Raw genomic sequence first — 14171 nt, 5'->3', positions numbered from 1 at the left:
GTAATGCTGAGAAGAGAGCACTTTTAGTTCTGAGCCAGGCATTTACTTACCCCTGACTGTATGGAAGGGAAAAATCTGCTGCTTGGATAAAGTAGTCCTTGGCAGGATTTGGCCAGATGGAGCTTAATGTCTGCGACTACAGAAGTAGTAATGTCTTTTAAGTTCCATGGTGCTTTCTGGATTCTCTCTTATTTTCAAGGAAATTTCCGAATTTCATGCTTTTTGTGTTGTGAGGAGATGTTTCAGAATGCAGGCTGGCTCTCTTTCCAGCTGAGCCTGCAGTCAAGGCAGACTGAAGCAATATGCTCCAAGAAGAAGTGTGAATTTTCTCATATGTTTCAGTAAGCATTAATGGGAAGACTAATTAGGACAACTTGAAGCCAAAATTGCTGCATTTCACTTTGAGACAAATTATCAGAGGCATCCATCAGCTGTAGTTGGATATATATGGCATTCCAAGTTTAAATCTGCTTGAAGAGTTTAGAATCAGAAGTGAGTAAAAGGAGTTTAGATCTAACTCGGGGCTTAAATTTAGAGTAGAACAAGGAAAAATAAAAATCTAGCACATATGAATAACTCTGTACCCTAATAAAAACAGGTGAAGGAGATCATATACTTCTAATTATTATTGGTTTTAATTCTAGTTTGAAGACCATGTGTAGGTGACATTAAGTCAGTATTTCAGACTGAAAATGCTATATTAAATACTACTATAATTTTTTTGATATGGAAATGTATTTAACTTTTACAGATATATGCATACAGATAGGGTTTCTTTTCTTACCTTTCTCTTGCAGTTGTGACATTTCTACTCATAGAAATCTGCATAGCCTAAAACATAGGTATCCACAGTCAGTTGTTTTTGAATCCTGATATACTCTATTTTCTTTGGATATAAAAAAGCCTGTGGCTGCTTCCTTCACAGGACTGACTTTGTGCTGTGTCAGATTCAGCTCCTGGGTAAGGTACATACAAAAGTTAGTTTTCTTGAGTGTTACAAAGGCAGCAGCCTCTGGCTAAGGAGTACCTGTACAGGAAGAGGTGCATTTCTTTCTGCTGTGTGTCTTCCTCCCTATTCTCCTGAGGAAAGCAGGAGTCTCTCCCTGCTCTTCTGCTGAATGCTCCCAGAAAGCAGGACTCTAACCCTGTGCTTTCCATCTCATAATATATATGTTTGAGACTCCAGCTCCATCATGTCATATACCTCTTTCACCTTCTTGTTACTGCTTTGATGTCCTCAGCCAGAGATGACCGAGTACCTTTATTTCTATTGCAGAGCAGGGCTGGAAGCTGGCAGCCCCTGCTATGCAGAGTAGCAAGATGTACCTGGTTTGTACTGGCTATCTATGCAAGCATCTACTGTGCTATGAGAGAAGACAGGAAGGCAGAGCTGAGAGAAGCTGAGACTGCACCCGGCACAGGCAGATTGGTTACATCTGGTGGGCATATCACAATTTTGGGAACTTGTAGTGTTGCATATCACTGTCTCCACTGCTGCAATAGCTGTGGGCACAAATGTGTTTGGTCAGAATACTGTGATTCCTTCCACTTGAAATGGGTTGTGTGGCCTCCTGTCTTCCTCTTTAACATGTCTCACGTCTTGAGCAATATCAAGACAGAGGAAAAAAAGCCAAGGAGAATGTTTCTCTCTGTAGTATAGAGTTTTTAAGGAGGAAGTGCAGGGAGGAGGGAAGGTCTTTCATCTTGCATGTAAAAATGGTACCTCACATTTATTAGCAACATGATCCATCAGGTAGTAAGCCGCTAGTATTCTTCTCTCCACTCCACTTTCTCCAATGTGAGCATCCTGTGTGTATTTTATGGCCGTCATCAGCATCCTATGAATAACTCTTAAACTGTTGGTCCATTGCAACCAGCTCTGACAGTTTTGTCAAGTCTTAAAGATAGCTGTGTTCTGTAGCTACTGTGAAAGTAGGCGGCTGGGTAGAGGCAAGAGACAATGTGTGAGCTTATGCCTTGAAACGGGAAGGGAACATGGTGGGGCAGCGACCCATTAGGAGGCAGGAAGGCTTCAGCAAGAATTTCCACCTTCTTAGGAGCCCTGGTGTCTTTAGGAGCCAGAAGAGAAGTATGTAATAAAAGGGTATCAATCAAGGAACTATTTAATATTTTGTGGGCTATAATGCGTTTTTCTCATGAGGAGTGTGGCTGTAGGGCTATATTTATTTTGTGTTGTGCTGCAAGTGCAAGGAGTAAGGAAGTCTGGTCCCAAATAAGGAGGAGTATGCAAGTTGGGGGTAAGGGTATCTTCATTTGGATATGTAGAAAAAGAAGAAGTGCTGACATTTTTAAAAGTTGTTGCACCATTGGAAGCTCTCTTTTTTTCCTATCTGTGGCATGGTATATTGAGTCAAATATATCCTTTGAAAGTGTGCCCAATTAATAATGTGTTCTGGCCTTCACCAAATCATATTAACCTAGTGTAGCCATCAAACTGGGTATGTCAGTTGTACTTCTAGAGCAACTGATTTTTTTTTTTTCTTTCTTTTCTTTTTAATTGTCCCCTTATGAACTCTTTTACCAGCTGACAAATCCCAAAGAAGCAAGTTCTCTCTAGGTTAGGATGAGAGAAATAAGAGTGTATCTGTCTTGCTGTTGGCAAAAAGGACCCTGAAAGAATCTTTTAATTAGAGCAATTTCATTCTGTTTATCTGCCATGAGCCTAATGAGCAATATGAGCTTGCTAAGGTGCAGCCATGTGACTTGGTGGTAGCTGATCCTCTAATGAGAGGATTAGGTGTTTATTTCTGGTTGTCTACAGCCTGTGATGCTAAGCACATGTTGCTGTGCATGTGAGAGGTCTCAGCCAGTCCCCAGTAACTTCTCGTTTACCTCTCTCATCTTTGCGCTTCCATCCACTCTTGAATATCACCTCACTAATTTCTCTGTTCTTGATATTTCAGCTTGGGATAGATTTCATAAATTATGCTACACACAGTTTCTGTGTGGTATTGTATTTGGGTCTGTAAATAACACAAAACCTAAATGGAACATAAAATTTCTCAGACCCTTGTTTTTTAGCAAATCACCTGGGGAAGCGTAGTTTGAAATCAGTGAGATCCAAAAGGGATGAATATTCTGTCCAAGAGGCCATCATTAAACTGGCTCATCTCCAGCACTGCCATTTTACAAAGTGCATTTAGTTTTGCCTTTAAAAAATGAGAAGAGGGGTGAGGGAAGAGGAACCAGTCCTGGGGCTCCTGAATTGTGATACCTCTACCATTTGTGATACAGAAGCTACTTAAAATTATGTGGGGTGGGGGAGAAATCCAGCCTGCTACCTTGAAGCTGAGAAATGAACGCTGCCTTCTGCCCACAGCCTGAGAATTGTGTCTGGAGCTGCTGTTGCCACTGCTCGGTACAGTTCTCTCTTTGTAAGGATGGCACCTGAGCAAAATAAATTTGAAAATCTCCCACTTTAATAGGTTTCCATTCTCATAATCTTGAATGGTTCAGAAGACTCTATTTTGTCAAGAAACCTGTTTCCTTCTACTTTTGCATTTCACCTTGAATTTGATGTTTTGTCCTCTGGGCACTGATGTTAATGAGTTCTGTATTGTACTTATTTACATGATAAATCTCTCTTCCCAGATCATTCAACTTCAAGTGGTACATCCTCGTTTAAGCCCAGCCGATCACTGGTTTCTATTCCCACTGCCCATGTGATGCCGTCTAATGCCAGCTCTTCACTTTCCAAACACAGGGAAGCTTTCAAGTCTGATGGCTCAAAATGGAGCACAAGCTTTGTACGGTCAGGAGGAGGCAGAAATCAGGGTGCTCTGGACAGTTCTCTTGACATGAAAGATGCAAGACCTGTAAGAAAATGGTCCTCCTTGTCTAAACTCAGCTCACCAAATACCTTCAGCCAAGACAGTAGTAGTCATTCAGTGGAGTCCAGGGCTAGTACAGACAAAGCTGTCTCACCACAATTAAGGACAAATGGGCCAAGTTGTTTGCATGATAGCATGGAGTTGCTAAAAATTGAGGACAAAGAAATGGGGAAAAAAATTTCTTCTCTACTGGACTGCAAATACAAATTTGAAACGTGCAGCAAAGACGACTTTGTTTCGGATTCCTCAAGTAGGAGACATGCCTTAGACTTGACCTACAGTGCCTTACCTGAAAGCAAACCTATGGCAGCCAGTTGTGAAGCTTTTGGAGACAGATATGCAACTCTGGGACAACAGGCTGTGAGTGGAGCTCCCATACAGCCAGCAGTGAGGACTCAAATGTGGCTTAAAGAACAGTTACGTGCAAATCCCCTGGACTGCAGGACTGCTGAGGAGCCCTACGGCGTAGCTGCATGGCATGTGCAGCAGCTTGAAGATTTTAGAACAGGAGGTGAACAGCCTGTGCAGGTAAGGCTAACGCTTGGTGTTTGCTGCCATCATGTGGCATTACGTGTTATAGCTGAGGAATAACATCAGTTTTTAATAAAATAAGAAAGGGAACAAGTCCTCTTAACCAGGTGATGGTGTTTTTAAACTTTGGGGATGCTGCTTCTTGTTTCTCAATATTACCTGAGTGCCAACAGTTTTCTTCTGACATCTGCTTACTCTGATTCAGTGTGCCTGTCTACATGAGACTAGCATCTCTTTTTTTGAAGCTGGACACAGTAAGAGGTTCATCAAATAACATTTTCAGTAGCTCTTAAGAGAGTCTTTGGTCACAGTGTAGTGAGGGAGTGTGAATGTATTTTGGTCTGAATGGATTTACAAAGAGGCTGCATTTATGCGTTCACTGAAAGAGGAATGACTCCTGCATACTGCAAGGGTGAATACTCAGTATCACTATGACTAGGACTTAAAAACTGAATCCAATTTTATATTACTGCTTATTTTTAACTAATTAAAATCAACTAATAGTAGTCAACTAATCTGATTTATTTAAATAAATAATATGTCATTTTTATGTGTCGTACTTGAAGTATTTTCATATAGAAAACATTAAACGTGGTTTTGAGACAGATAACCCTTTCTAACATGACAATTCACAATCTTTGTTTCCAGCTCTTACCCTAATGGGAAAAGATAGCTTCTGAAGGAAGGCAGTATTTAAAATCTAAATGTTCAGGTTTACCTATGTAGGTAAACTTGACTTGCCAAAAAATCCCAAGCAGATTACAATATGTAGATTTTCCTGAAAGGCAGTTTAAGGTTAGACTAGTATATTATCTGAGCAGAGATAATCTAGCTGTATGTGCAAATACCTGTTTTCTCCAGCCTGAAGATACATTAAGTAATTTGCAGGGTTGTGCTCAAATTTTGTTTCTTCCATTGTGTATTAAAGGAAAGACTGACAAGTTCAGAGGTTCTCAAGATCCAATTTTGCTCTTAATAGTGATCTGGATTTTTTAAAATTTTTTTTAACCTTAAAAAACTTGAATCCAATTAATATGGCCAAACTATTATTAATCCTTAAGGGTCTCTCTAAAAACCTGATGTTGTTCCAGGTAGCCACCCTTTTACGTTACCCTTATTACTAGAGAAACCCTCATCTTTCTGCTAAGCTTTTTGAAGATTTCAATGTCGAGAGATTACCCAGGTAGAGTGGAGGCTGAGGGGTCCTCTCAGAGCCAAAGTGACGGAAACTGGCTCACTACTGGGGCTGGGTCGGGGGCACTGCCAGCCGGGCTCTTGGCAGCTGGCAGCTACTGGTGGCGTCGAGGAGCATGCGAGGGGCTCGGGGAGTGAGAGCAGGGTAGCGTGGAAGAGCTAAGTCTATCCATTCATTCAAGTTCTTTCCAAGCACCTGTGAGACATGTAGCTGGCTGCAGCTGTCAGCAGTGCTGTCTGTGAGGTTTGCATGCAGATTACTGTGCCTGGTGGTTCTCCTTTTGGATTTAAATATATATTCAGAGTAAGCTTTATTTACTTCTTTCCTTCATTTAGCTGTATGTCTCTTCATCATTTTTTATGTACCTTTCACAATACTTTGTTTAGGATGGGTGTTTCAGAAACTCTTATTTTTGTTTAGGTCAAAACAACTCCCAGGTTTTGTTTTTCATGTCTGACAAGTGCTTTCTCACTCTGATTGTGATTAAATGCAGTGTCTCCTTTTTGTATGAAGGCAAAGTTTCATGTTTGAAACAGGTGAAGCCCTATATGTATTATTATGGTTATTCAAAAGCTTCTGTTCATGCAGGCATTGATGCCGAGTTGTGTTTTGAGGACAGACCCAACAGGGGGAGCACAAGCATTATTTATCTTTTTGGCTGAATTCATAAAATGGTGCTGCACCTTTTCAGGTTTCTGAGACTGTAAGATTGTAGGATGAAGTTTTGCCTAAAACTTTGGTTTTTTTGTTCTGTTTCTTTTTCTTGCTCCTGTTATTTTTATATCTCTATCAGTATTGATATATATGTTACAGGATCCAGCTAGCCCATGGCTTAGGAAGCAATGATCATATCAGCTGTCTGGTCAGTCCTGGAAAATAGGGGAAGTCTTTGGAGCTGCGACCTTTGCTCTGCTTACCCTGACTTCCCACTTGATTGTGAGGGGGAGCCACAGGGAGTCTGACAGTAATTAAGGGCACAAGGGGTGCGGAGGAGGTTCCTGGTGGCCTTAGCAAGCACTTTCATTGGTATGATTTGGAGTTGCATTGATGGGCCTTGAAATGTGATGTGTTACACTTCCTTAAGTGAGAAGATGTGGTTGTGAAATAGGAACCAGAGAAATAAAGTTAAAGTGTGTGCAAGAGCAACGAGCCTTTGGACTCTTATAGGCATCCTCTGCTGGCCCTTCCTGCCTGCCCTGTCTTTCTGCCCAGATGTTACAGCTGTAAGGAGGAGGGATGCCAGAAGAGATGAAGAAAGGAGAGCGGTTCTTCCTGTCTTGACATGTGTTTTTGTGTGTTTTTGTTTTTGTTTTGGTTTTTTTTTTTTAAAGAAACCTCAGTGTAAGGACAGGTTAATCCTGGTTATACATACAAACTGGGGGACGAGAGGTGGGAGAGCAGCCCCGCGGAAAGACATCTGGGCGTTTGGGTTGATGGCAAGTTGACTATGAGTCAACAGTGTGCCCTGGCAGCCAAAAGGGCTAACCGTGTTCTGGAGTGCATCAAGCACAGCATAGCTAGCCCGTCAAGGGAGGTGATTGTCCCACTCTACACTGCAGATTTGGGCATCTCCGTATAAGAAGGACATCAAACTATATTAGAGTGTATCCAGAGGAGGGTGACCAAGATAGTGAGAGATCTTGAGGGCAAGATTTATGAAGAGCGACTGAGGTCACTTGGTTTGTTCAGCTTGGAGAAGAGAAGGCTGAGGGGTGACCTCACTGCAGTCTACAACTTCCTCATGGGGGGCAGCAGAGGCGGAGGTGATGATCGCCTCTCTCTGGTGACCAGCGATAGGACACGTGGAAATGGAATGAAGCTGTGTCAGAGAAGTTCAGATTGGACATGAGGAAAAGGTTCTTCACTGAGAGGCTGTTCGGTCACTGGAAAAGGCTCCCCAGGGAAGTGGTCACAGCACAGCATCTGGACGATGCTCTTAGTCATATGGCTTAGTGTTAGGTAGTCCTGCGAGGAGCAGGGAGTTGGACTCGGTGATCCTTATGGGTCCCTTCCAACTTGAGATATTCTATGATTCTATAATTGTGCTATGATTTTTTTCAAAGATCATCATATGTGTACCTGGGAACTGAGATGCTATTATTTCTGAGAAACTAAGAAAACTACAATCCGAAGCAGAATATATACCTAGGAAAGAGAGAGAGCAGAAAGCATAAGATTTTGCTAGAGAAAGCTGGTGATTTATAAAAGCAGAACCCCACCTTTATAGAAACTTTTTAATTTTTCTTTTCCTCTTAGTGGGGATTATTTTTGCTATTTTGCTTTTAATAAGCATGTATGCTGATGGAAATGCAGTGTTCTTTTTACAGGACTGAAAAAATTACAGTTTATCATCCTTTTACTTTAAAACCACCATTGCCATGAACAGAAAACAAAATGAACTTTGCTTTTAACTGAGAATCTGGAGCAGCTTTGTGTATCTTTAAGGTAGGCTGGTAGAGGGAGAGACTATAGAGGGCAGCTATCACTAACGAAGCAAGAATAGACTGCAACAATTTTCTGAGTTGGTTTTGAGGACTGATGGTTCAGGAACAGCTATTGGACTTAATACAGTCTACAAATAAATTTTTATGCCTTTTACAGACTAGTATAGACAGTTTACCTCACAAAACTCTGAATTAGAGTTTATTTTTATAAAATCAGACAAGTTTTTAATTAAAGTTTACTGTAAGGGATAATGTATTACAGCCCTTAAAAGCTGTTCCAAGGTTAATTGCTCTCAAAATTAAGATTCTCTGCTTCCTTAATAGTCTGAATTTAACTGAACTCAGCATCTACCTGTTGTTTTTTTGTTACATTTTGCTCCCCAAATTAAAAGGTCTACAACGTGGATTTTCCATTCCAATTGTAAACCATGATTTTTAAAATTATTTACTGTGCATTGTAAGGGAGGCTCAGAATGTTGGGTAGAAGACTACAGCTACGTTGAGATTGTCTTTCAGGACATGGTCAGGTTTTGCAACTGCAGAAAAGATGCTGTGGATCAACAGAATGCTTCTTCAGAGAAGGTGCATCGTTCAGCTGTGGGTGTGATGTTTGTATGTTTCGGAAATAAATCTCCAAGGAGGATCTGGTCTATGGTTATTGTGTAACATCAGAGTTGTATATGAAAATTCTTTTCTCTAGCTAATGTGTACTAGTTAATGTATACTTTTTGAAGATAAACATTCTCCTACGCATTTCCAAGGAACAGATTTTTAACAGTACTTCAATGAAAATAATTTCCATACAGAATTTATATTTCACCATACACTTAATTATTTTCAGTGTACAGCTGATCTTTCAGCAGACATGACCATTGTAATACTTTTTTTTTTTTTAAACCTCCAAAGTAAGGAAGGGTGTGATTAGGCCTATGTTAAGGGGAAAAAATGCTTATAATACGCAACAGCGGTTCCCACTTACTAAACTGGGAGGCCATACAAATCTGGATAAAAAGGCTGCATGTTTTAATGTAAAGGCATTTCTTAAAGCCTGATCCTATTATCTGTCCTGTTATCTGAATGTACCTAGGTACATACTGTATGCTAGGCCAGAAATGAGGTTTAAAATGAAAGCGTGCCTTTAAAATTGTGGGAGATAATACAATAAGAAGGAAGGTTTCAGAAGGTTGCATATCTACTTGTTAGCTCTGTACAATGTTGTGGGCACCACGTGATGAATCTCTGTTTTTTCCAGTGTATGGGACATCTGTATGATTTCTTCATGGTGTCCTAACTTGTGTCAGAACATAGCAGAAATAATAGATGGAAATTGCTTAAGTGCATCTTTTTCCTTTAATGTATCTGGTTTACTATTTTTTTTTTCTTTAATAAGGAAAACACTGCCTTGTTCGTACCATGTATATAAAAGTTACTGGAAATTAAATTTTAATGCCTTGAGAAATTTAGAGATACTACAACAATCTTCATTTCAAAACAGAGAAGGAAGAAAGTTAACTTGCATGCATACCTAAACATTGGTAAACAAAAGTTGTAAAACTTCAGTTCAAAGAAAAAGTTACAGCATTCTTCAAATAATACTGTTGCCACAGAAAACTTTATTCTTAAATGTCAACTCGAAACAAATTCTTATGATGCTGGCAGATCAGAAACTGAAACTGATTAATATCAACATTTTTTCCTTGACGCATTTTGATGAAACCATACTTTTCAGCAAGATAAAACTTTTTAACATGAAGAATTATCACCTTTAGTTAATAGAGTGAACTCCTTCACTGTGAGCCGCAATTAAGCTTTTATGGTCTGTTGCTTTTTCTGTGAAGTTGGTAGTCCAACAATGGGGGTTGTGTTCGTTATAGTGCATATGTGGGCTCAGTCTGGAGCAAGCGCTGGCAGATGATGGGAAACCAAACTTGGACCATGCTCGTTTGTAAAAAGAGACTTGGCATTGGTTAACTGATAACTTGCCAATTTTATATGTCGTCTCAGGAGAATGCATGTTTCGGTTTCAGCAGCTTATTTCAACATTTGTTGAAGAGTCTAATTTTCATTGCTGGCTGAGAGGAGGCTGCTAGGCTTGTTTCTTGGGGTTGTTTATACGTGCTAATGGCAGAGTTTCTTATAGACTTCCTTTGTATGTAACTTTGGATCTGGAAGTACGTGACTGTTGGTGGCAGTAGACTCATCTTTCTCCTTTTATTGAAAAGGAATATGTGATTTTTATTTTTCATCAGGGCTAACTCATTTGTCTAATTTTAGTTATTAAACTGTCACAGTGGTTTCCCTAAGATAGGAAGACTTTTGAATATACAGAAGAGTGTACAGACAATAAGCTTTGTACAAGCCCGAGCAGTGTATCAGTGAATTCCCGTTTTGTTGGGAAAACCATTTTTATTCTTCTTCAGACTAGAGTGGGCTTCATATCAGTTTCTGTGTTTGTGGTATGCTTCGTGCCATCTATGTCAAGCACCAGCAGAAATCCTCCTAAATAATACATAACTATGTAACTGTTACAATGTAATATCCCTTGTGTATAAATTTACAGGTTTGTTGTTTTTTTTTTTTTTTAAAGCGGAATATTTCAAGATTATCAAAATAAGTGATAAAGTGCTTACGGTGATGTAGCTGTGCAAAGTTTTCTGCTTTAAATGCAAACAGACAGGAATTGGTATTACTATATCAACATTAAAAAGCTATAGATGTGTAGTTTGCAGAAGCTATTTTAAATGTTTATTGCACATATTTCAGAGCAGATGAGAGAAAAGCTTTCATTTTGACTATCTGTGCTGCCCCAGCTAGTGTTGCCTAAGCTTTGGATTAGGTAGCATAGAGTGGAACGCGGATGTCTGTTAACAGTAGAACTCACATAAACTTTCTGTTTCCTTAGACATACTGGCTTTATCCTGTGAAAAGTCTTTTTGTAGTTCCAATTTAGATGGGTCTCTTCCAGATAACTGAACCACCCCACAACAATGGTAATCATCTGGAAATCCTGAGCATGAACGTGAGTAGAACAGCTCTGTAATATATTCAGGACTTGTGAGAAGTGCTGGATCAACAGTATACGTGCTGAATCAGGGATGTGTTGTTGGCAATAGCAAGCTGGAAGCTGGGGCTTCCCCACCCCGTGAGCAACATCTGCCTCTTTTGCGTGTGTGCAAAAGACTGTTAATATACCTATGTATGGCATTAAGTTTACTGTAAAATGCATATGTGTTGGTGCCCTCTGTTCCCACGTTGTACTTGGGGAAAGAGAGATGCTGAGAGTAAGCTGATTGGCCCCAGTCTGGCCACCTTCTTTCCCAACATATTTCGGGTGCATAGAGCTACCTTCTGGGCAAATAACTGCAGCAGAAGCAAGCTCTTCTTGGTCGCTGTCCTTCCCAGGGACCTGTGGGGAAAGTACATCATCCTGTAAAGGGCCATAGAAGGACCTGTAAGAAGCTTATGTTGCATGCTTAATGGAAGGACAAGCTATGGACTGGGTGATTGCACTGGCAAGTAACAAGTGTTACGTCAAATACGGCTTGAGAGCTCCCATGCTGCACGCTTGACCTGTGCATAAGTGGTAAATCCGGCTTGTTAAGGATGTAGCACACTTGCATTTGTACAGATGCACCTACTGCTCGTGTACGTGGCACTGTTAAGGGCTTCGTAGGCACAGTTATGATAACCCTTATTAATCGTTGTTTGTTTCTCAGTTGTTTTGTCAGCTTCTTCTTTTGATACTGCTGGACAACACTAACGGCTTCTGGCTTTTAAGGTGTTGCTGAGAACCATAGGTGTCAAAAAAGGTGTAACAATTATGCTTTCATATTTAAACTTATCTGCATCTTGGCTGCTGCAAGCTGCTTTCCATGGATATCCTTGTTTCCATCTACAGCATCCCTGCTTTTGCTCTCCACAGGTAATTTGATGCGTGCTGTCAACCCAGTGTAGGTGTTCCATCCTGCCTTCCTGCTGTATCTGTGTCATTTCCCATGAAGTACACATTCTATGGAAATCCCATTTTAAAAATTTGATTCCTGCTGTCCCCTTTGCAGAAATGATGTTCCTTGAAGGCTGTAGATCTTTTGTAGATCTGACTTCTTTAAATAGAAATCAGCTGTAGCAGTGAGAAAACTACAGTAACTGCTGATGCATACTTGGATTTCTTCATGTACTCAGCAAGGCCCTAGATGCTTTTTTTTACTCAGTGGCAGGTAGATAATTGTGCACAGCTTTTAGGATTGCTTTCTGATAAAATAGGTATACAAACACTTTCTCTAACTGTCAGATATTTCAGTCTCTGCAGTCTTTGCATATTTATATTCAGATAGTTTGAAGTGTCTACATTATCACTGCAAAACCCTCAAAAGATCTGAGAAGGAAGCGGAGCCTCACAGAGGTTCACATCAGCTTCACAAGGATAAATGCAAGCACCAGAACCAAGACAATAAGCAGAAAATTGAGTAGCAGGTTGAGACCTCTGTTATTAGCAAGATCCATAATGTCCATCAGTCTGCCCTTTTATGCTTGCAGCAGACTCTTGATTGTAGCTTCAGGTTGCTCCTTCAGTAGTAAGCAATGTAGATTCACATGAATTTCATTGTGTCCTCAGCTGTTTACCTGTTTTTAGTTTCTGCCACTTAAGAAAAAAAAGTTTGTTTACAATAACTAGATTTTTTTTTTCCCCAAGAAAGGAACCTGGATGCTCCTAGAAGCCTTTTTTTCCAAATACCTTAAAAATAAAAAAAATATTAGAGTTAACAATAGCTTTCACTTCACTATTGAAGAACTTATGAAGAACTGATTAATGGAGAAAGGACTTGAATTTTATATACTTTGGCTCTTTATTTACTTTTTTTAATGTGTATGGTACTTTTCAGGCCCATTTGATTTTCAAAAAAATGGCTGTTCTCAAGACTTACTCTGTTTCAGCAATAGATTGTTGAAAATTTACTTTTAAAAGATCTCTGTAGGTGCAAAAAAAGAAGAAAACTTTCTCATCTGGGCAAAATGTACCTCTGTTAAAAGGGGTGTTTCCTGCCCTTCTAGGGTTTGGCATCGTGCGGTGTGGTAGGTAGCGTTTTGCCAGCAGTCTGCTGTATAGGATTCATTGCAGCTTTGCAAATGCCTTATAAAGAATCTAGGTTGGGCTGGCAGAGGATGCATCCTTGGTGCTTTTAATAGCACATACGCAATAGCTTATTTGAAGATAGTATTAATAACATAGCAATTGTGTTTTATATGTAGAAAAATATATATATAAAAAAAGGAAAGAAACAAACGGGACCACTCAGTCCTAACAGTGAAATGTTGCCAAAACTTCCTTTTAATAACCAGCTAAGTTTTTAGGGAGGATCACAAGAGGGCAGTGTTTTATAGTTTTGTATTTTATGCAAGAATGGAACTTTTGGCATTCTTTTATCTTAAAAAAAAAAAAAACAAACAAAAAACAAACCAAAACCACAAAACCGGGCTTATAAAGCAATCAGTTTGACTAAACTAACTGTCAGATATTACAATAAATCTTGGGCCTGTTTTAAATAATTTAAATTACCAGGGTTCTTACTGAGATGAACATCAGTTTTTAAGGGAATCCTTATAAATATGTTGTTCTGGTTTTAATCCTTGCAATGAACAAGAGGTGTTCACTCCTCTCCTTCCATAACCAAAACAGATTTATTTATTTATTTATTCTCCAGTTTTTAACGTCTAGGTCAAAGCTAAAAGGACTACATTTGTTGTTAAAAGATATCTACGGATGTTGTAGGGCTTCACAAATACTTTCTAATTGTATTCTGACAGACATTATTTATTAATACCCATACAAATACAGGTATCTGGTCTGTAATTTATAGTATATTAGTATGCTTCCAGATACGAACAAGAGTACTCTCTAAATTAATGTATTCATTACTCTGCTCTAATTTTGGCAGAGAGGTTATAGGTAAAGTACACCTCGGCATGAGTGTGTATGTCTGACATGATTATTGTTCTGTGTGTATTTGTAGCAAAACTTACATAAAAGTTCTTTACGCTGCGGGAGCAAACATTTTGTGCATGTTTTGTGAAAAATTTTAAGCCTATTTTGTACTTGTCTTTCCAGTGAGTGGTTCAGTTCTGCTAGGAAGGGTAGTTGTTGCTAAATTG

The 14171-nt window shown here is 39.5% G+C and overlaps 1 protein-coding gene across 1 annotated transcript in view; it reads left to right on the top strand.

Annotated features, from left to right (window-relative positions):
* CEP85L (centrosomal protein 85L) overlaps positions 1-14171 on the top strand; it is a 124908-nt gene that overhangs the window by 44756 nt on the left and 65981 nt on the right. The window contains exon 3 of the mRNA XM_076333484.1: positions 3613-4379. Coding sequence (XP_076189599.1) covers positions 3613-4379 — 767 coding nt within the window. The remainder of the gene's footprint in view (positions 1-3612; positions 4380-14171) is intronic.

Source organism: Aptenodytes patagonicus, chromosome 3, assembly GCF_965638725.1.
Source record: "Aptenodytes patagonicus chromosome 3, bAptPat1.pri.cur, whole genome shotgun sequence".
Taxonomy (NCBI): domain Eukaryota; kingdom Metazoa; phylum Chordata; class Aves; order Sphenisciformes; family Spheniscidae; genus Aptenodytes; species Aptenodytes patagonicus.
The sequence above is the reverse complement of the archived record's forward strand: the minus strand, read 5'-3'. Positions and strand labels throughout refer to the sequence as shown.